General features: G+C 42.8%; 1 protein-coding gene across 1 annotated transcript; it reads right to left on the bottom strand.

Moving 5' to 3' along the window:
* Positions 1-350: 350 nt before the first annotated feature.
* On the bottom strand, positions 351-22575 carry LOC115154227 (E3 ubiquitin-protein ligase TTC3-like). The gene is made up of 17 exons (XM_029700232.1): positions 22350-22575; positions 22199-22269; positions 21949-22104; positions 21264-21768; positions 20972-21043; positions 18705-18854; positions 12635-12774; positions 12446-12514; positions 12213-12309; positions 11959-12062; positions 11707-11791; positions 11484-11585; positions 10447-10709; positions 10239-10365; positions 9809-9967; positions 873-965; positions 351-679 (listed from the first exon to the last, which is right to left on the bottom strand). Exons 2-17 carry the CDS (start codon positions 22249-22251, stop codon positions 554-556), a joined length of 2301 nt encoding a protein of 766 aa, XP_029556092.1. The 5' UTR covers positions 22252-22269; positions 22350-22575; the 3' UTR covers positions 351-553.
* Between the last annotated feature and the right edge of the window lie 245 nt (positions 22576-22820).

Genomic DNA, 22820 nt, shown 5'->3' with positions numbered 1-22820 from the left:
AGACATGTCACCCAATTGAGCAGGCTTGGGATGCTCTGGATCAACATGTACAACATTATGTTCCAGTTACTGCAAATATCCAGCAACTTCACACAGCCATTGAAGAGGAGTGGGACAACATTCCACAATCAACAGCCTGATCAACTCTATGTGAAGGAGATGTGTCACGTTGCATGAGGCAAATTGTGGTCACACCAGATACTGACTGGTTTTCTGATCCATGCCCCTTCCTTTTATTTAAATTATCTGTATTCCAAGTCATGTGAAATCCATAGATTAGGGCCTAATGCATTTATTTCAATTGACTGATTTCCATTTATGAACTGTAACTAAGTAAAATCTTAAATTGTTGCATGTTGCGTTTATATTTTTATTCCTTGTATAAATCATAGTAGGGAGATGGATAAATGGTTAAATCACACTTGTCAAAAAACTGCACATTAAATATTTGTCAGAAGTGTTTCGTATGGAATTGAGCATATACTGGGAATCCATGTGTTGGGAGTTCAGGTAATGGGAGAGATAGGGGTTCAGGATAGGTAGCTGGGAGTGTTTAGGAGAAGGCAGATGTGTGGCCCCTGCGGATTCTGCCAAGCAGCAGAGGGAAGTCCTCGGGCAGGAGAGCGTGCTCTCTGCAGGTGGGACAGGTGCTTTGCTCCTTCAGCCATGACTTAATACACTAGAGAAAGCAACAGAGAGAAAGGGAGATGAAGACATGATATAAACTGAGACTGACCCAAACAATCCTGAGTGCAAAGAACAGGAATTCCCAATTCCGGTGTTCTGCTAGGCCTAAATAACCACAGGGCCACAGATAAAAGCACTGGGCAAACTCAGCTGCAGAGTACTTATCGGTGTGATGGTGGCCTTACCTCTCTATGGAAGCTGTGTCTGCACTCCAGCACACACAGGTCCTCCTGGGACATGTCTTCATGGCAGATGATACAGGGATCCTCCATATTCAGCTGTACAAGACACACACCAGAATCAATAAAAAAATATGTATCTTTGATGTCACATGCATAAATTGAGTGACATTTTTTTTTATTTTACCTTTATTTAACCAGGTAGGCAAGTTGAGAACAAGTTCTCATTTACAATTGCGACCTGGCCAAGATAAAGCAAAGCAGTTCGACAACATACAAAAACAGAGTTACACATGGAGTAAAACAACATACAATCAATGATGCAGTAGAAAAAAATAAGACTATATACAATGTGAGCAAATGATGTGAGATAAGGGAGGTAAAGGCAAAAAAATTCCATGGTGGCAAAGTAAATAAAGTATAGCAAGAAAAACACTGGAATGGTAGATTTGTAGTTTGAAGAAAGTTCAAAGTTAAAATATAAATAATATGGTGCAAAGGAGCAAAATAAATAAATACAGTAGGGGAAGAGGTAGTAGTTTGGGCTAAATTACTATTGCAAGCTGTAAACCTAATAATGCAGTAATCAATATCAATGTAGTACAAAAAATAATAAAAGGTCAAACAAAATCACGAGAAGCAAGCAAGCTATATACAGGGTCAGTTCCAACACCATATTTACAATGTGCAGGGATACTGGAGTGATACAGGTAGATATGTATAGGGGTAAGGTGACTAGGCATCTGGATATGATGATTGCATGTGCAAATGGACTGTGCTGGAGTGCCAGTGTATGTGAGTATGTCAAGTCCTGTGAGTGAACATAGTTGACCCTGTTCTTATTTTTGCCCTCTAAGCTGTTCGAATACCCATACTGTATACTATACTTAATGAGTATTTACCACTACATACTATTTGCTCATTTTAAATTAACGGTATCCTTGCAGTTGAGCCTACCTGTCTACCGGAAGTTAATGCTGTTGCTATGCAACCTCTTGCTAGCTTGTGAGCATAACATATTACTAGCTAGACATCATACGACTTTGGGTCTGTTCGTAAATTGTATCATCTTGAGTGCCAGAGTGCACTCTGGGCGTTCGTAAATTCAAAGCGTTTCGCTCTCAGGTCGTTCATAGCACACACCGGACGGTCTGGCCAAGGAGTAAAATTGATCCATTCGTTCAGACCCCACAACCGCAGTCAAGCTAACTGGTTAACGTTGGCTAGCTATTTCCAGACAAATGAGAGAACACCTTAGTGGCCATTTTCCTCGCCCTTGCAGAGCGGAATAGGCTGTTTTCGTTGGTGACTGAGCTGCTAGCAACAATTTAATTACGCTTTGTTTGCAGACGTTAACTGACACCGGTTATATTCAACGGGTGTTGAGAGTTCGTAAATTTAATCACGAGAGTGGCTTGAAATCGGAGTAGATAGCCAGAGCGAATTAACAATATCTATTGAGAACGCACAATGACTATACCACTTAGCTAACAATGACGTGAATAATCAAGTCAATAGACGTTGGGTAGTTAGATAGCATATAGTTAATATACTGGCAAGTCTGATGCATTAGTAGCTAACTTAGCTAACATACCGCTGCAATGATATACTATGCGGTCCGTAAGGATAGCGTAGCTAACAAACTGACAGCCAATGTGTAACATATCTTAGTTGAAAAGTAATTATTTATTACATTGGTCGTTTTCTTAAAAATGTGACTTAATTAAAGCAATGAATTTGTATCCGCTCTCGGACTTCAGCTGCATATTTTCCAACATATACTTCAAAATCTGAAAAAAAAATCTGAAAGTCACGCACATTTTCTGAAAAATTGCATTATGGACCCTAAAACTACAGAAGTGTAGAAGTGTCCATTGCTTGTATTCTTCGTATTTTGGCGAATTTAGTAAGACATCCGGGAATTTTTAACATATTAACTATATCCATTCACAATGTACGTGAAATGGTATGATTAGAATGAGTATTCGAACACAGCTATATTCCGTGTAGCCATTTGTTAGCTATTTAGCAGTCATATGGCTTGGGGATAGAAGCTGTTCAGGAGCCTGTTGGTGTCAGACTTGATGCACCGGTAGTCCGGTACCGGAAAGCAGAGAGAACAGTCTGTCTTGGGTGGCTGGAGTCTAACGATGGGGCCGGATTCACAAAACATTACTTATGAAAAAACATAAGTTCCTTATGGGGAAAAATAGACAGTTCATAAGATGGTTCGTAAATGCAATTCCTCAAAATGTTCTTAGGAACTTCGTAAATATCTTATTATGTGGCATTGACATTAGTGACGTGCTTGAAACAAATAAATAAGCCTATGTCACAGGGATGATCGGATTTGGTTATTTTTCACACATAGCCATCAGACTAGCTATATCAAAAATCACCATGCTCTGAAGCACCTCTCACTCACATGGCTCTTTCAGATATCTCAATTCTTATTAGCCATAGCCAGTCACGTGATCGGGTCCTTCTCACAGGCATCTCAGCAAGAAAAGAAATGGAAGTCATGGTGGAGGAAATAGCAGCCAGGAAAAGGTTGCTGTTGGGGAGACTTGATAACGGCGGGGTCACTGCAGAGACCAAAAAGAAAGGATGGGCGAGAGTGGCCGAGTCTGTCTCTGCCGTCGGGGGTATGGCAAGGGACAGTGATGCCGTAAAAAATAAGTGGTCGGCTAAGAAGGGAGCTGAGAGACCATTCATGTGGACCAGCTGGAGAAGGTTCTGTCCATCAGAGATGGTGGTAGAGGGACTGCGCGACCGGTAAGTTAGCTAGCTAACATGTAAAGACATTATAGCCAAAATAGCTAACAGTGTTAACGTTATCTCGTCAATATGCAAAGAACTTGGCTAACTAGCTTAAGTATTATTTTCAAGAATCCCATTTCTTAAGTTTCGTCTTAAGAAAAAAGTTAAGAAAAACGTAGAAGTTGTCCCGCTAGCGGGACCCCAATCCTTAAGAAGTTTTAAGGTTTTGTGAATCCGGCCGATGCAGCCCCAGTGTCCGTACCACCATCTGAAGCGCCATGCGATCGAGGGCGGTGCGGTTGCCATACCAAGTAGTGATGCAGCCAGTCAAGATGTTGTCAATGGTGCAGTTGTAGAACTTCTTGAGGATTTGAGGGCCCATGCTGAAACTTTTCAGCCTCACGAGGGGTAAGAACCACTGTCGTGCCTTCAAGACTGAGTGTCTGGACCATTTTAAGTCCTCAGTGATTTGGACACGCTAGTGGTGACTAGGGCTGTGGCGGTCATGAAAATTGTCAGCCAGTGATTGTCAAGCAAATAACTGCCTTTCTCACGGTAATTGATCGTTAATTAACAAATACGTTTAGCATCTCTTGGCCTACAAGCCACTGATGCTGACCTTTTTAAAATGTAGATGTTCCAAAGTCTAATAAATCCATGTAATATAACCTACACCTTCACAGTAAATCCATTATTTTAGACAGGTCTAAAGAAGCACGATATGAAGAAAATGTAGTCCATTTCAGAAGAACAGAATAGCATACCGAGTTGTCCTTATGCTAGGCCCTGATCTGCCTATGCCATATGGCTGTGAGCTACACTAGTTCATTTAACAAACAAGATTTACTTAGAATTATGTGGCATTATTTTATAGTATGAAGAATAAAACTGAACATAGCTGAATAAAATAAAGGATACTTTCTCCAAATAATTTCTGAGGGAGTGTGCAAATGCGTGCGTTTTTTTCGGGATGACTTTTATGGCTTTTAGGGGGTTGCTGGGGTCCATGGCCAGGTAGGGAGCATCCCCCACCCGGGTCCAGCCAACAGGGTTGTTTTGGACATTTTTATTCTTCTAAAATGACAGTCCCACTTCACTCATTGCTCATGTTCAATTTTCGCTCCAGAGACTATGTCCAGCCATGCACCTGCAGCTTTTCTGTGTTCTCCTATGTGCTTGGAGTTATTGTATCACAACAAAAGTTGCATAAAACGTCAGACTATACGTTGAAATTTTTAATACATTAAGGCTGCACGACGCTACTAATGATTTGAAAAAAAAGTTACCTTAAAAGGCATGAGCTCCACTTCGTTTCTTGCGCAGGCTGCACACATTTCATCAGTCTCTCATTCACAATTTGACAAGCACGTCATAATTCTCACCAGGCCTTGAATTTCCCTGTGGCATCCCCTTGTGTGGCCATAATATCCCCCCCCCCCCCCCAAAAAAAAGAATCCATGCCTTGTGGCCATTGTGCCCTTGGGCTGAATACAATAATTCCCGTTCTCCTGGCTGCCAATCACCATGCTCTGAAGCACCTCACTCTCATGGCTCTCTCAGATATCTCAATTATTAGCCATAGCCAGTCACGTGATTGGGTCTTTCTCACAGGCATCTCAGCTCCAAAGTAGGCTACAAGTGAAGATAGACACATCAGGAACAACTGCACAACCTTATCGAATTCCCAGGTATATACTGAAGATGTTAGAACAGCACACATTTACTTTGATCAGCCACCAAGATGAGTAGGCCTCACAAACAGCAAAAGCACTAGCCTGTGTTAATCTATCCCCCCATAGTACAAAAAAATGACCTATTCTATTGGTCAACTTGTCTTGTGCGAGACAAATATTCCAAAACATACTCTGGGACAGTTGTGGGATGTGATAGATCCTAAATTAATACAACCACTCACATCGAAAAAAACTTTTAAAAAGCAATGTGGCTGATGCAACATATACCATTTAGCTTAAAAATGTTGAATTAGGCTATTTCTTCACTTCTAAGCGCAGCAATGCGCACAAGGCAGTAGGCTATAAGCGTGAATGTTCCAAAATGCAATCAATTAGCAGGAAAAGACTGTTCTCAAAAGTGACCGCAAATGCAATTATGCATGCAATACTTTATTATAGAAAAAGGTACATTTTTACGGTGAAAATGATCTTCCCCAAACTTGAAACTCACGCACCACCTATGTATACCAGTTAGGCTCTACAGTCGTGGCCAAAAGTTTTGAGAATGACAAATATTAATTTTCACAAAGTCTGCTGCCTCAATTTGTATGATGGCAATTTGCATATACTCCAGAATGTTATGAAGAGTGATCAGATGAATTGCAAAGTCCCTCTTTGCCATGCAAATGAACTGAATCCCAGAAAAACATTTCCACTGCATTTCAGCCCTGCCACAAAAGGACCAGCTGACATGTCAGTGATTCTCTTGTTAACACAGGTGTGAGTGTTGACGAGGACAAGGCTGGAGATCCCTCTGTCATGCTGATTGAGTTCGAATAACAGACTGGAAGTTTCTAAAGGAGGGTGGTGCTTGGAATCATCGTTCTTCCTCTCAACCATGGTTACCTGCAAGGAAACACGTGCCGTCATTGCTTTGCACAAAAAGGGCTTCACAGGCAAGGATATTGCTGCCAGTAAGATTGCACTTAAATAAACCATTTATCGGATCATCAAGAACTTCAAGGAGAGTGGTTCAATTGTTGTAAAGAAGGCTTCAGGGCACCCAAGAAAGTCCAGCAAGCGCAAGGACCGTCTCCTAAAGTTGATTCAGCTGGGGGGGGGGAGGGGGGGAGAAATCAGGGCACCACCAGTACAGAGCTTGCTCAGGAATGGCAGCAGGCAGGTGTGAGTGCATCTGCACGCACAGTGAGGCGAAGACTTTTGGAGGATGGCCTGGTGTCAATAAGGGCAGCAAAGAAGCCACTTCTCTCCAGGAAAAACATCAGGGACAGACTGATATTCTGCAAAAGGTACAGGGATTGGACTGCTGAGGACTGGGGTAAAGTCATTTTCTCTGATGAATCCCCTTTCCGATTGTTTGGGGCATCCGGAAAAAAGCTTGTCCGGAGAAGACAAGGTGAGCACTACCATCAGTCCTTTGTCATGCCAACACTAAAGCATCCTGAGACTATTCATGTGTGGGGTTGCTTCTCAGCCAAGAGAGAGGGCTCACTCACAATTTTGCCTAAGAACACAGCTATGATTAAAGAATGGTACCAACACATCCTCCAAGAGCAACTTCTCCCAACCATCCAGGAACAGTTTGGTGACGAACAATGCCTTTTCCAGCATGATGGAGCACCTTGCCATAAGGCAAAAGTGATAACCAAGTGCCTCGGGGAACAAAACATAGATATTTTTGGTAAATGGCCAGGAAACTCCCCAGACCTTAATCCCATTGGGAACTTGTGGTCAATCCTCAGGAGGCGGGCGGGTGGACAAACAAAAACCCACAAATTCTGACAAACTCCAAGCATTGATTATGCAAGAATGGGCTGCCATCAGTCAGGATGTGGCCCAGAAGTTAATTGACAGCATGCCAGGGCAGATTGACGAGGTCTTCAAAAAGAAGGGTCAACACTGCAAATATTGACTCTGCATCAACTTCATGCAATTGTTAATAAAAGCCTTTGACACTTATGAAATGCTTGTAATTATACTTCAGTATTCCATAGTAACAAAAATATCTAAAGACACTGAAGCAGCAAACGTTGTGGAAATTAATATTTGTGTCATTCTCAACTTTTGGCCACGACTGTACACTTGTTGTAAAGCGAATTAATGTGCTTAATTTTAAGAAGTTATTTGGCCACTTTAGTTGTGATACAAACCTTTTCAAAATATATAGACCTATGGGCTAGACATGAGGTGTGCGTCTGATTTGAAAAAGTTCAGAAAAAAAAGCATGCATCGTTTCTTGCCTTACTGCAGGCTGGGCATCATTCACAAGTGATAATATTGTCAACCATAAGACCATTCTTAACCTCGTCTTTAAAATGTGTGAAATTAGTTTTGATTTCGAATGGACCATTATGCTCCCGTCTCAGAACAGGGAGGGACAGGAAAAAAAAAAAAAAACATCTTCTATACACTTAAACTGCGAATGGAGGACGTTTTTCCCCATGGTTAATTTTCATGCCAGCCAGGTAGGCTATACTCTTGTTGTAAAGCTTAATATGTGCTTAATATTAGTAAAGTTGAGAAATAAACATAGTAGGCCTAGCTTACAGAAAGCTGATGGTCTCTTAAAAAAAAAGAGGATCACATCAAAACTGTTTGACGCTATTGCATAGCCTATAGAAATGTTGATCAACATTAGCTCATGGGCTCTCAAAGTGTTTGATTTGGAATGACATTTCCATTGATGTCAGAGTGATTAGAGGGACAATAGAGTGCTGAGTACCAGGCAGTTAGCAAGTTTGGTAGGCTATTAATGACCATCAGCAGCATCAGAGTGCAGTTTTGAGAAGCCAAGTAATCGTGATTAAACAGTATTGTGGAATAATCTGCAGTCATGACTCATGACCGCCGGTGTGGCAGTAATACGGCCAATGTAACAGCCCTCTGTGGGCTGTCTTGGGTGCAATAAGATAAGAAGCCTAAGACAAAATTATGCAGAGAAAAGAGCAGTACCCCCCCCCCCCCCATTTCCTGTAGTCCACCATCAGCTCCTTGGTCGTACGGACGTTGAGGAAGAGGTTGTTGTGCTGGCACCATACTGCCAGTTCACTGACCTCCTCCCTGTATGCAGTCTCATCATAGGCGGTGATCAGGCCTCTACCGTCGTGTTATAGGCAAACTCCATGATTGTACTTGAGTCGTGCATGGCTACGCAGTCGTGGCTGAACAGGGAGTTCTGGAATACCGTCCAGCCCCGCGAGTGTTGATCTGATTAAAGACCTTACTTTGGCCTCAGAGCAAGATCACCCAGTCCTCTGGGTCAGTGGGGGCCGTCATGCACAGTGTTCTTGTCAAAGCGAGCATAAAATGCATTGACTTCATCTGGTAGAGAGGAATCTTTGGGCAGATCACGGTTGTCATCCTTTGTAATCCGTAATGGACTGTAGCCCCCGCCACATGCGGCAGGTGTCGGAGCCTGTGTAATAGGATTCCACCTTATTCCTATATTGTCCTTTTGCTCGTTTGATGACTGGAGGGCATAGTCGGACTTCTTGTACTTGTTCAGGTCTTCAGCAGTAGACTCAGGGTTGTCTGCGATAGAACTGTGTGCGGTAGCCATGTCCTTTAGCGCCAATACCAAACAATTGCCGGAAACAACATAAGCAGCCTCCGGGTGCAAGTTTTCCTGCTTGTTTATAGCCTCGTACAGGTAGGTGCCAGCTTGTTATTTTTGTTGTCCAGAGGTGGAACGTATACAGTCACGATAACAGCTGAAAACTCCCTCGGGGACCATTTGACCATCAGGTATGCCAAGACAGGTCAACACCTCCACTGCGCTCGAGTCAGCAACCCCCCCCCCTCTATTTCCCTGACTCCACTATCCTGTCGGTAAATGGAGAATCCATCGAGTTGGATAGCCATTGGGGGTATCTTGTCCAAAAGCAATGTTTTAGAAACACTGAGAATATTGCAGTTACGAGAGTCCGTTGGTAACAAATCTGCACCCAGCGGTCATCCATCTTATTATCAAGTGACTGTACATTGTCCAATAGAATGAAGGGAAGAGGTGGCTGTTTTTCCCTTCACCTTAATCTCACCAGGACTCTTTCCCCCTCCCCCTCCCTCTTGCCTCCAATGCTGGCATCTCTTGGTTCACCCGAAAATTGGGTCGGACTACAGAAAGAGCCCAGGGCAGAGGAGTTGAATCCGGAATTGAGGCAAGAAACTGCCGATCTGATGTTCAAAAGTTCTTGTCGGTTATAAGAAATGATAGTGAATACATTGTGAAAATAAAGTAAAAATAAACAGACTCACAAAATAGCAAAGTTGGGTTGGCGCTCACAAAAAGGAGGCCATACAGTTCGGCGCCATCTTGTGTTCCCAAAGTCCTTGTAGTACACAACAACAAACCCTACCATTTATACACTATTTAGGCTTCAACCTGCATTTGACCTCTTCTGTGTATCTAGCTTGTCTGACCAGAAGAGCTGAACCCTACTGTGATTACTGTGCGTGAGTCAGTCAGTGTGAAGAGCAAGCTGAACTCACCGCCTTGGACTGGGAGTGTCTGTGGGCACCCACTCTCTTCCAGACGTGGGCGGGGGGAGGGGTTCCAGTAGAGCGGACTGAGGCGGGAGAGTCGGAGTGTGAAGGGGTCCCATATGGCTGGGCCCCGGGGTCACCTTTACCCGCACTGCTCAGCTGCTCCTGGACACGCACATACACACGTTACTCATACGGAAACCAACAGTTGTGGGTATTCTCTAACCTAGGAGTGAATGTGAAACCGAGGAAGTGATACATTTTCAAATTGAGGCTTCCATTGCAAAATACTTGAATTGACATCCCTTGTAGTTCTACATCTTATAAATATTATCCCTGACAGGAGGAGACACAGAACTAGAACAAGTATGAAGACATTTACTGAAAGGTGTAGTATGGTTCTAGTCCTTAGTGCAGGTTACTTTGGGGCTCTTACCCTGGTGTTGTCCTGGTGGTCCAGGATGTGCTGGGCCACTCGGTTGATAACCTCCTCATAGGACAGGGAGGTCAGGCAGCCTCCGTTGGCTGTGCGCATTTCCCCAGTGAACTTGTACAGCACGAGCCTGAAACGACAAACCAGTATTGAATACTAGAGCACTCGTACACCCATCATATGGTCTTTGCCATTTGTGTGCAAGCGTTACCTGCTATAGTGAGGGAACATGACGCTGAGGCGGTCCATGATTCTCTCGCACACACTGTTGGGCTGTGGGGCCTGTGGCCCGGGAGCCTGGTTCTGCTGGGGAGGCCTTGTGAAATGGCCGCTAGGATCTTTAGCACTGCCGGGGGACAGTGCAACACTCTGAGCCATGGCTGAGGCCGGAGGGGCACTGGGCATCCCCAGGTGGCCTCTCATGTGCAGCAGGTGGCGAGGGACCTGCTGGTGAGCCTGGGGTGGGAACAGCATCTGAGAGTGAGGGGGAACCAGTTAGTAAGACAGCTTGACAGAAGATGAGATTACGACAGAAATGTTCTGAACCACATTGACAAACTGACCAGGGGCAGATGTATAGCTTGCGGAGATGGAGCTTTGTGTACATATAGAAATTGTGTGTGTACATATAATATACACTGAACAATAATATAAACAGAACATGTACAGTGTTAGTCCCATGTTTCATGAGCTGAAATAACATATCTTTAAAATATTAGCATTTTGCATTTATATTTTTGTTCAGTATAGATACTGAAGGTTTGCATTGTTCCTAGCTATCTGCTCTGGCCCCAGGGGCCCTCTGATAGGAAAGCGGAACCCCAGCACCGGTCCTGTCTGCTGTGTGAAGCCTGCGCTGTATCTCAAGTCTGGCTCCACTAGGGGAACGCCCAGGCCGATGAAGGGGACAGAGGGGAGGACTGTGTAGGCGACAGGGGGAGGCCCGGGGTATGGGAGACAGAGGGGGACCAGAGACGGGGTTGGGTCTACCTCTGGGACTGAGTGGATCTCAGAGAAGCAAAGGGGGGTCACACCACACACAGGCCTCATTCATCTGACAAACTGCTTCAAGGTATATGCTGAGAAGATCCAAAGACCGTATTTATGGTCAAAATAGCGCTTTTACTAAACCCCAAGACATAAGATACCCAACATGCTGTTTTGGTCAGAATGGACAACAAAATAAAGACATCAGCAAATCTAAACCTTTGCTAAACTTAAAGTAGGCTTGGTTGTGCTGCATCTTACCGGTACAGGTGGGGGCCGGGGGGGACTGGGTACAGTTACTGGGGGCAGAGTGCACAGCCTGGTCCCCCTCTTCACCTGCTCCTTATGATCCTGGTACTGCAGCTGTGGAGGACAACAAAACTGTCACACACATAAGCCTGTTCAATTCCAAGGTCTTTTGTAATAGTCCCTAATGGAAATTGCAGCCAAATAGTTTAAATCGGTGTTAGTTTTTATGATTTACCTCAGTTGCACAGACTTTCTCCTCCGCTTCTTGAACACATGCTCCCCAGGCATCTGTGGCTGACTGCAGAATTTGGGTAGGGAATCTGAAAGGGGGGGTGAAAGAGGCTGTGAAACGGACCTTGAACCAACAGGCCCTTTTGTCTCTACTGAAGTGTACTGCTAAGAAACTTCTAAACTGGTTCTGGAGACAACATACAACTGTGTGTATGGGGCCTCAGTCTACCCTATGGTTAATGTAACCAACACCTACCTGGGTGCCACTTCCTTGAGTTTGGCAAGGATGGCCCTGGCTTCAGACAGAGACCTGTAGAGGCAGCGCAGGCCAGTGCCACGCCGGTTCTCTAATATAGACAGCTAGGGAAAATGAAGTCAAATCGGTAAGAAAATAATGTTACAGCTCTAATGATACGAGAAACTCACTCTTACTTTCCACGCTAACAAACACTTCTGCCTAAGAAGAAACATGCAGGTATCTCTACATACAACCCACACACAGAGACATACCTCTGCTCCCTCAGACCTCCTGGTTGCCTTGGCACACAGGTCTCTGCACCTCTTAATGTCATCCTCCAGGCTCATCTTCTCAACAGCTGATTGGTTTCTGTGGGAAGGAATCACTGCACATTTAGCACACCAGCAGCACAACTCAGAAGAGTTGGAGGCATGTTAACCTAAATGCCGCTCATTAGGATGCATGTGAAATCACTGCACGTGTTTAGAAACATGTCACAACTTACCTCAGTTCCAGGACATTATTCAGGTGAGTCTCATAGTCCTTGTTCTTCTCACAGATGCTCTTAGAAATGCTGTGGATGTTGAAAACAAAATTGTCAAAAAAATGTGCATCTATCAATGACTCCAATGTCAATCATGTTACAGGTCCCTTTGAATATTCACAGGGCAGGGGTAGACTGCCTCGGTCATACCTCTCCTGTGACTCTGCCAGCTCCTTTATCCCCGTCTTTAAGGTTTTCACTGTCTCCTGGTTTTCTTTCTTCTCCTGTTGGTCTTTCTTGACCTCCTCCTCCAGCTTCTGCTGGAACAGGTCCAGCTCTTTATGGCTGATCTGGAACACAAAACACACCATCAGTCGCCAGACAAAGCATCATGGAGGAGCTCATCTGCCCACACTAAAACAGCACATTGTTTCAACTGCCCTCTTCCAGACAGAAGTAGGGTGAAGTGTTGCCCATAGACACTGATTTTGGGTCAGTTTTGCATTTCCCCACTAATAGGTAAGGTTAGGATTGGGGAAGCTGATCCTAGATCTGTACTTAGGGAAACTTCACCCCGGAGCCTTTCAGACACCAGTATGGGTTTGGAGTTATTTTAGTGCCAGCAGAAATTGTTTGAATTTCTATTAGGATATTGATTTTACATTTAATTGTTTTATTTGTAATACAAAATTGAATCATTGAATTAATAAATTGAACTTGTATTTCATGATTTGAAACTGACTAATGAATATTGCATTCAATTTGAATAAAATACATTTTATTGAATATTCACGTTAAATATTTATACATTCAGTTTCAATATGGTAGATATTGCATTCATTTTGTATCAAGTTTTCAAAGTTTCATTTACACAAAAGTATGACGACACCCCTTCAAATTAGTGGATTTGGTTATTTCAGCCACACCCGTTGCTGACCGGTGTATAAAATCGAGCAACAGCCATGCAATCTCCAAAGACAAACGTCCGCAGTAGAATGGCCTTATTGAAGAGCTTAGTGACTTTCAACGCAGCACCGTCATAGGATGCCACCTTCCCAACAAGTCAGTTCGTTAAATTTCTGCCATGCTAGAGCTGCCCTGATCAACACAAAGTGCTGTTATTGTGGAAATGTCTAGGAACAACAACGATTCAGCCGCAAAGTGGTAGGCCACACAAGCTCACAGAAGGGACTGCCGAGTAGTGAAGCGCGTGGCTGAATGGAAGCAAATAAAATTGTATTTGTCACTTGCGTCGAATACAACAGTAGACCTTACTGTGAAATGCTTACTTACGAGCCCTTAATTAACCATGTGCGGGGGTACAGGTTAGTCGAGGTAATTTGTACATGTAGGTAGGGGTAAAGTGACTATGCATAGATAATAAACAGCAAGTGGCAGTAGTGTAAAAATGGGGGGGGGGGGGTCAGTGTAAGTCTGGGTGGCCATTTGATTAATTGTTCCGCAGTCTTATGGCTTGGGGGTAGAAGCTGTTAATAAGGAGCCTTTTGGACCAAGACATGGCGCTCCATTACCGCTTGCCGTGCGTTAGCAGAGAGAACAGTCTATGACTGAAGTTGACAATTTTTTGGGCCTTCCTCTGACACCTAGTATATAGAAAGTTGGAACATTGCTGCAAGTCCCCACAGCAATGTTCCAACAACTAGTGGAGAGCCTTTCCAAAAGAGTGGAGGCTGTTATAGCAGCAAAGGAATGAGATGGACGAGCAGGTGTCCACATACTTTTGGTCATGTAGTGTATTAGAGGTCGGCCGATTTCAATCGGCCTACATTGCAATCCACGAGGAAACTGCGTGGCAGGCTGACCACCTGTTACGCGAGTGCAGCGTCAAAAGGACCTTGTGGCTGCAAGGAGCCACGGTAAGTTGCTAGGTAGCATTAAACTTATAAAAAACAATCTTCACAATCACTAGTTAACTACACATGGTTGATGATATTACTAAGTTAACTAGCTTGTCCTGTGTTGCATATAATCAATGCGGTGCCTGTTAATTAATCATCGAATCACAGCCTACTTCAACTTTGCCAAACGGGTGGTGATTTAACAAAAGCACAATCTTTGCACAAATGTACCTAACCATAAACATCAATGCCTTTCTTAAAATCAATACACAGAAGTATATTTTTTTAAACCTGCATATTTAGTTAAGAAATTCATGTTAGCAGGCAATATTAACTAGGGAAATTGTGTCACTTTTCATGCGTTCAGTGCAAGCAGAGTCAGGGTATATGCAACAGTTTGGGCCGCCTGGCTCGTTGCGAACTAATATGCCAGAATTTTACATAATTATGGTTGTGCAATGTAACAGCAATATTTCGACTTAGGGTTGCCACCCGTTCGATAAAATACAGAACGGTTCCGTATTTCACTGAAAGAATAAACGTTTTGTTTTACGAAATGATAGTTTCCGGACTTGACCATATTAATGACCAAAGGCTCGTATTTCTGTGTTTATTATATTATAATTAAGTCTATGATTTGATAGAGCAGTCTGAGTGGTGGTAGGCAGCAGCAGGCTCATAAGCATTCATTCAAACAGCACTTCACTGTGTTTGCCAGCAGCTCTTAGCAATGCTTGAAGCACAGCGCTGTTTATGACTCCAAGCCTATCAACTCCCGAGACTAGGCTGGCAATACTAAAGTAAGAACATCCAATAGTCAAAGGTATATGAAATACAAAATGGTATAGGGAGAAATAGTCAACGCGTTATAATTCCTATAATAACTACAACCTCAAACTTCTTACCTGGGAATATTGAAGACTCATGTTCAAAGGAACCACCAGCTTTCATATATTCTCATGTTCTGAGCAAGGAACTTAAACGTTAGCTTTTTTACATGGCACATATTGCACTTACTTTCTTCTCCAACACTGTTTTTGCATTATTTAAACCAAATTGAACATGTTTCATTATTTATTTGAGACTAAATACACTGCTCAAAAAAATAAAGGGAACACTTAAACAACACAATGCCAAGTCAATCACACTTCTGTGAAATCAAACTGTCCACTTAGGAAGCAACACTGATTGACAATACATTTCACATGCTGTTGTGCAAATGGAATAGACAACAGGTGGAAATTATAGGCAATTAGCAAGACACCCCCAATAAAGGAGTGGTTCGGCAGGTGGGGACCACAGACCACTTCTCAGTTCTTACGCTTCCTGGCTGATGTTTTGGTCACTTTTGAATGCTGGCGGTGCTTTCACTCTAGTGGTAGCATGAGACGGAGTCTACAACCCACACAAGTGGCTCAGGTAGTGCAGCTCATCCAGGATGGCACATCAATGCGAGCTGTGGCAAGAAGATTTGCTGTGTCTGTCAGCGTAGTGTCCAGAGCATGGAGGCGCTACCAGGAGACAGGCCAGTACATCAGGAGACGTGGAGGAGGCCGTAGGAGGGCAACAACCCAGCAGCAGGACCGCTACCTCCGCCTTTGTGCAAGGAGGAGCAGGAGGAGCACTGCCAAAGCCCTGCAAAATGACCTCCAGCAGGCCACAAATGTGCATGTGTCTGCTCAAATGGTCAGAAACAGACTCCATGAGGATGGTATGAGGGCCCGACGTCCACAGGTGGGGGTTATGCTTACAGCCCAACACCGTGCAGGACGTTTGGCATTTGCCAGAGAACACCAAGATTGGCAAATTCGCCACTGGCGCCCTGTGCTCTTCACAGATGAAAGCAGGTTCACACTGAGAACGTGACAGACGTGACAGAGTCTGGAGACGCCGTGGAGGACGTTCTGCTGCCTGCAACATCCTCCAGCATGACCGGTTTGGCGGTGGGTCAGTCATGGTGTGGGGTGGCATTTCTTTGGGGGGCCGCACAGCCCTCCATGTGCTCGCCAGGGGTAGCCTGACTGCCATTAGGTACCGAGATGAGATCCTCAGACCCCTTGTGAGACCATATGCTGGTGCGGTTGGCCCTGGGTTCCTCCTAATGCAAGACAATGCTAGACCTCATGTGGCTGGAGTGTGTCAGCAGTTCCTGCAAGAGGAAGGCATTGATGCTATGGACTGGCCCGCCCGTTCCCCAGACCTGAATCCAATTGAGCACATCTGGGACATCATGTCTCGCTCCATCCACCAACGCCACGTTGCACCACAGACTGTCCAGGAGTTGGCGGATGCTTTAGTCCAGGTCTGGGAGGAGATCCCTCAGGAGACCATCCGCCACCTCATCAGGAGCATGCCCAGGCATTGTAGGGAGGTCATACAGGCACATGGAGGCCACACACACTACTGAGCCTCATTTTGACTTGTTTTAAGGACATTACATCAAAGTTGGATCAGCCTGTAGTGTGGTTTTCCACTTTCATTTTGAGTGTGACTCCAAATCCAGACCTCCATGGGTTGATAAATTGGATTTCCATTGATTATTTTTGTGTGATTTTGTTGTCAGCACATTCAACTATGTAAAGAAAAAATTATTTAATAAGATTATTTCTTTCATTCAGATCTAGGATGTGTTGTTTAAGTGTTCCCTTTATTTTTTTGAGCAGTATAGATTGTATGTATTATATTAAGTTACAATAAAAGTGTTCATTCAGTATTGCTGTAATAGTCATCACTACAAATATGTATATAAATAAAATAAAAATATATATATTTTTAACGGCCGATTAATCAGTATCGGCTTTTATTGGTCCTCCAATAATCGGTATCGGTGTTGAAAAATCATAAAAGCGGTCGACCTCTATACTGTATACTCAACTTTTCTGATGCATTCAGATTCTGTTTTCAAATTAAGTTCCCTAAATTCAGATTCAAAACCAAGAGACATATTTGCCAGCCAGGAAAGGTAGAGAAGAACAAATGGCATCAAATGCTCACTGTGGTAAACAGAAACTTCTGGTGGTTTCTGAAGCCAATGTGGCATATTAAATGTATTTTCTTCCAATGAATTTGACTCTAGCATTTGAACAGTTTTGGCTATGCGCTATTGTGACACCATTCCTGAAACCTAAGCAAATAAAAAAAAGGGTGTAATTTTTAATTAAAAATGTTTTTGTGCCCATAAACATACAACGCAAGTTTACTTTTAATCCGTCTATCTGCATATTTCAAGACATGGCATATGAGGGTGCGATGAAATACCCAATGAGGTGGACCATACTTTTCTCGCCAATGATTGAAAGAAACACTTATTTAAATGAAAATCAAATGATCCTCCATCACTACAACAGTGGATGAATCAAATAAATGTATTACTTAAAATATTGAAAGGGTGTGGCCTATGGAGAAAAATAGAACAGTGCAATTTAAAGCCATATGGCAGAGTGCATATGTAAAGTTCTGTAAAGCTCAACGCAATGAAGGAAATAAATATTGGAGAAAAAAAAAGAATATGGTTGAAATGCCCTGTCATAGCCCTTGTAAGGTTAGCCTTTCCACTCCCCATTTAATCTTGCTCTTGTGATTAACATGGTTCAAACCAGGTCTCTTGCATGTACAAGACTGTTAGCCCACTTAGCTAAAGCCTATAGAGATAAGTTCAGGATGTTCATGTAAAGGACACGCTTGCTTAACGAGTACCACTTCCAATTGATTTAGCGCATATGGACACTCAAACACCCACATGCATTCTGTGGAAGAGGAACATTTAAATTGGTTATATTAAATTAGAACTCCCTTGTAACGCGGCCTGTGATCATCAAAGAGGGGAACAGAAAGCACATCCATGCTCCAGTCTCTTAGCTTTCAGGAATGGGGTCATAATAGCTTATAGCCATAGCAGTTCAAATGCTAGAGCTAAATTCATAGGAAGAAAATAAATTCAACATGCCACATTGGCTTCAGAAATGTCTGTTTACCACAGAGATGTGATTCCATCTGTTCTCCTCTACCTTTGCTGGCTGGCAAAGTACCAGGATGTTGTCTCTGGTTCTGAATTTAGATGACTGACTTTGAAAACTAAATATGAATGCATCTGAGAAGATGCATATGAAACTTTGAAACATTTGAAATTAAAGCTTGTAAACTTGATACACAAGACAATGAATAAAATATCTATCATACTGAAACTGAATATATAAATATTTAACTTGAATATTCAATTACATTTAAATAGAATTTAACTGAATGCAATATTCATTCAATTCAGTTTCAAAACATGAAATACAAGTTCAATTTATTAATTCAATGACTCAATTTGTGCATTAAACAAAAAATTATTAAATTCAATAAAAACATTTTTTGAAACAAAATACAATTTCTGCTGGCACTGAAATCGCTCCATATATGAAAGTACTCCTCCCTACCTGTATTAAATGGTTGATTTTCTCTAGCTCTCCTTCCAGGGCAGAGATCTCCTTTAGGCGTCTTTGCTTCACAGTGTCGTAGTCCTGCTTTATTTGCTGGATCTGCTGCTCAAACTCTGCATTACTCTTCTCTTTCTTTGCCATGTCTCCCTGGAACGTGGAAACATGCATAATTCGAAAGGTCAATTTGATAGAGCACAATGTACTAGGTGCAAAGGTATAGGCTTATTAGGGAAGGGAAAGGGGATACCTAGTCAGTTGCACAACAATGCATTGAACCGAAATGTGTCTTCTGCATTTAACCCAACCCCTCTGAATCAGAGGCTTATTAGGTAGGCTTATTAGCCTTAAGGCATCAGCATGCTTCCCAGCCAAAACAGTTTGGTAGTTTGTGCTTATATAATGACATTTAGTGATGTTTGTTTGTTTTGGATTACAGCAAGTTTTTTTTGTTTGCTTAAAACCTGTCTGGGCTAGGGGGCAGTATTTTCACGGCCGGATGAAAAATGTACCCAATTTAAACAGGTTACTACTCTGGCCCAGAAACTAGAATATGCATATTATTAGTAGATTTGGATAGAAAACACTGAAGTTTCTAAAACTGTTTGAATGGTGTCTGTGAGTATAACAGAACTTATATGGCAGGCATAAACCTGAGAAAAATCCAAGCAGGAAGTGAAAAGTCTGAGAATTGTAGTTCTTGTTTTCATTCTCTTTCGAAGCTCCAGTGTCTGCGGGGTGACGTTGCACTTCCTAAGGCTTCCATTGGCTGTCTAAAGCTTTCAGAAAGTGGTTTGAGCATTTTCCTGTCACTGGGCAGATAATAGGAGCTCAGTTACTGAGTGGTCTGCCTGGCAACAAAGGGATTGGATATGCTCGGTCCCGCAAGCACGCCCCTCCTTTTTCTTCTTGAATGAATATGCTGTTGTCCGGTTGGAATATTATCGCAATTTTAAGTTAAAAATACCATAAAGATTGATTTTAAACAGCGTTTGACATGCTTCTAAGTACGGTAATGGAACATTTTGACTTTGTCTCTCGTTCCACGCTCGCGCGTTGCGCTTTTGGATAAGTGATCTGTACACACGAACAAAACGGAGGTATTTGGTCATAAATATGGATTATTTCGAACAAAAACAAAATTTCTTGTGGAAGTAGCAGTCCTGGGAGTGCATTCTGACAAAGATCAGCAAAGGTAAGAGAATATTTCTAATACTAATTCTGAGTTTAGGTTGCCCCAAACTTGGCGGGTGTCTGAATAGCTCACCGTGATGGCTGAGCTATGTACTCAGAATATTGAAAAATGTGCTTTCTCCGTAAAGTTATTTTAAAATCTGACACAGCGGTTGCATCCAGGGGTAGTCTATCTATAATTCTTTAAATAATTGTTATATATTTTGTCAACGTTTATAATGAGTATTTTTGTAAATTGATATGCACATTCACCGGACGTTTTGGTGGGAATACATTTTCTGAACATCACACGCCAATGTAAAATCCTGTTTTTGGATATAAATATGAACTTTATCGAACAAAACATACATGTATTGTGTAACAATGTCCTAGGAGTGTCATCTGATGAAGATCGTCAAAGGTTAGTGCTTCATTTAGCTGTGTTTTGGGTTTTATTGACATGTCCTTGCTTGGAAAATGGCTGTGTGATTATTTTTGTCTATGTACTCTCCTAACAATCTAATGTTTTGCTTTCGCTGTAAAGCCTTTTTGAAATCGGACAATGTGGTTAGATTAACAAGAAGTTTCTTTAAAATGGTGTAAAATAGTTGTATGTTTGAGAAAGTTGAATTATGACATTTGTTGTTTTTGAATTTTCCGCCCTGATATTTCACTGGCTGTGTCCCACCTAGCCCATAGAAGTTAAATCGGCACAATTCTTTCTGGAGGCGAGCCGAAGTCTACGCCCTTCGTCGGTGATTGGTCAACAGTAGGGATTTGTCCATAAAGTCTCGTCATTCAATGAGACCACTCATTTTCATGCATTTTTTGCAGAAAAATACTGCATCAAACATTGCGCGACTAAGATCTCTTCTGCAAAAAGTTCAAAATTCATGAGATTTTAGTTATAATAAGTTAACTTATTAGAGCGTTGGGCCAGTAACCCAATGTTGCTGGTTCGTATCCCTGAGCCGACTAGGTGATAAATCTGTCCATGTGGTCTTGAGCAGGGCAATTAACCCTACTTGCTCCTGTAAGTCGCTCTGGATAAAAGCATCTGCTAAATGACTAAAATGTAGGTATTCAAAACTCACATTATTCCCTTCAAAAGGATCACAAGGCTCTGTGTTAACAGCCACTTCACTCAAGGTGACACAAGTTGATACCTACAGAAAGAACAAAGACATCACATTGCCTGCGATTACACAGGCTGCCCAATTATGATATTTTTTACACCAAATTGGTTTTTAATCAGTCACAGATCTTTTCACATGAGATCTTCTGACCAATTAGTGAAAGGAAAATCAGAATTGGGATATATGTCTAAACGCTGCCCCTTGGTCGTGATCATAGAAACTTTCAAATTGAGTGAAGACAATTCCCCACCTGTTCTTTTGCTGCAATCTTTCCAGGTGCTTCGACTCCCTTTTCCTCTACATTGCTAATATAAAGGTCAAGATCCTGAAGGTTATCCAGATAATGGTTATCATAGGATTTGTCCAATGGAGTTCCAATGGCTTGCAGAGAGCCACAGAATTGAACCGTGTTAGGCTGCACAGGGATAATAGCAATAGGCTCTTCATCATAATCCCTAGTTCCAGAATCTTGAGGATTTGGGAGAAAGGAGGAGAGTCTTCTGGGGATATCCCCAATGAAGTACAGATCATCCATTCTGTGAGTGTTGGCACCCTGCAGTGACACAGCGTGTTTCATAAGGCCCAGGAGGTTGTCAGTCATGATGAAGCGCAGCGATTCGAGGAGGAAAGGCTTCAGGCCGCCTGCCTCCTGGATCATCTGCTGGGCGTCGGGAGGGAAGTTGTCCAGCTCGCCCACCAGCTGGGGGTCCTGGGCCTTGAGGGGACCGTACTCCTCCAGGATCTGGGCAAAGTAGCTGGGAGGAAAGATGCAGACATGCAGGTTAGAGGAGCCAGAGGCCATACACACAGGACAAATATGGATCAGCATGACATCTGAATACACAATACGTCATTGATACAAGTTATAACACATTTTTTGCAGACTAAGACCCTGTTGTCCAATACCAAAAGGAGAAACACTGGTACAAACTTACTCATACAAACTCTCCTTAGTCGGGTCGGGGTTGTGGTCCAATATTCTCTTGTAGTGGCTACTGCGGCTGCCATTGTTGTACTGTCCTTCAAACTCTGTCACCTGATCACGAAGATGATTGGGAACGCTGAATGGGTCACTGGGGTCAAGGAACATTCTGCCGAGAGAAATGATGACCTGTTGAGAACAAGCTGGGGGTTGTCACTGTTTAGGCTTAATGATGATAGTGTTCTACTGATTAAGCAACTTACAAAGAGTCCTCCTCGAAAAAATCCTCATCCTCTCTTGAGGTACCACCTCTCATTCCCGACAAGACAAACGACTGAGAAAAATAAAATTAGACTGATGTCCAGAAAACACACAATTGCCTCCCTTTCCCTAGGTTTAAGTCATAATGCTCACCCCCTTTGGCTCCTTCTGCTTTTTTTTGCGATTTCTGTTCTTAGTCTTAAAAAGAGAATTCTGAAATAAAATGAGTGAAGTTCGATGATCGGTCAAAGTTAAAAATCAATATGCCTAGGTTGAAATGCAACACCAACAGACAGTTTGCTTAAGTGTGGCATCCAACAATCAATACTTACAATTGTATTTTCATTCTCGGTCTTTTTAATCACTACACAAAGCCCATCTGAAAGAACAGTGAAGTTAAGACAACTGGAAAACAGGAACCTAGCAGCACAACATATTCCAATCTTAGCCTCAAGGGGACCTTTTCCCTATTAACGAGAGTGCGTGGGGGTCCAACCGCTTACCCATTATTTCAAAATAGTAATCCAGCGCAGCGTGGCAGGAGGCGTACTGGTCTCTGTGCTCCTCCAACGTCCAGATAAACAGCCTCATCTCCTGGGGAGGGGCCTGCTTCAGGTACTCCGT

Source organism: Salmo trutta, chromosome 19 (genome assembly GCF_901001165.1).
Source record: "Salmo trutta chromosome 19, fSalTru1.1, whole genome shotgun sequence".
Taxonomy (NCBI): Eukaryota; Metazoa; Chordata; class Actinopteri; order Salmoniformes; family Salmonidae; genus Salmo; species Salmo trutta.
The sequence above is the reverse complement of the archived record's forward strand: the minus strand, read 5'-3'. Positions and strand labels throughout refer to the sequence as shown.

Coding starts and splice junctions, on each gene's coding strand:
- LOC115154227 (XM_029700232.1), bottom strand. CDS start 22,251: ATGAGAGGTGGTACCTCAAGAGAGGATGAGGATTTTTTCGAGGAGGAC. Junction 9,968..10,238: donor ACCACCAGGACAACACCAGG/GTAAGAGCCCCA, acceptor GTGCGTGTCCAG/GAGCAGCTGAGCAGTGCGGG. Junction 966..9,808: donor GACACTCCCAGTCCAAGGCG/GTGAGTTCAGCT, acceptor TGTCTTGTACAG/CTGAATATGGAGGATCCCTG.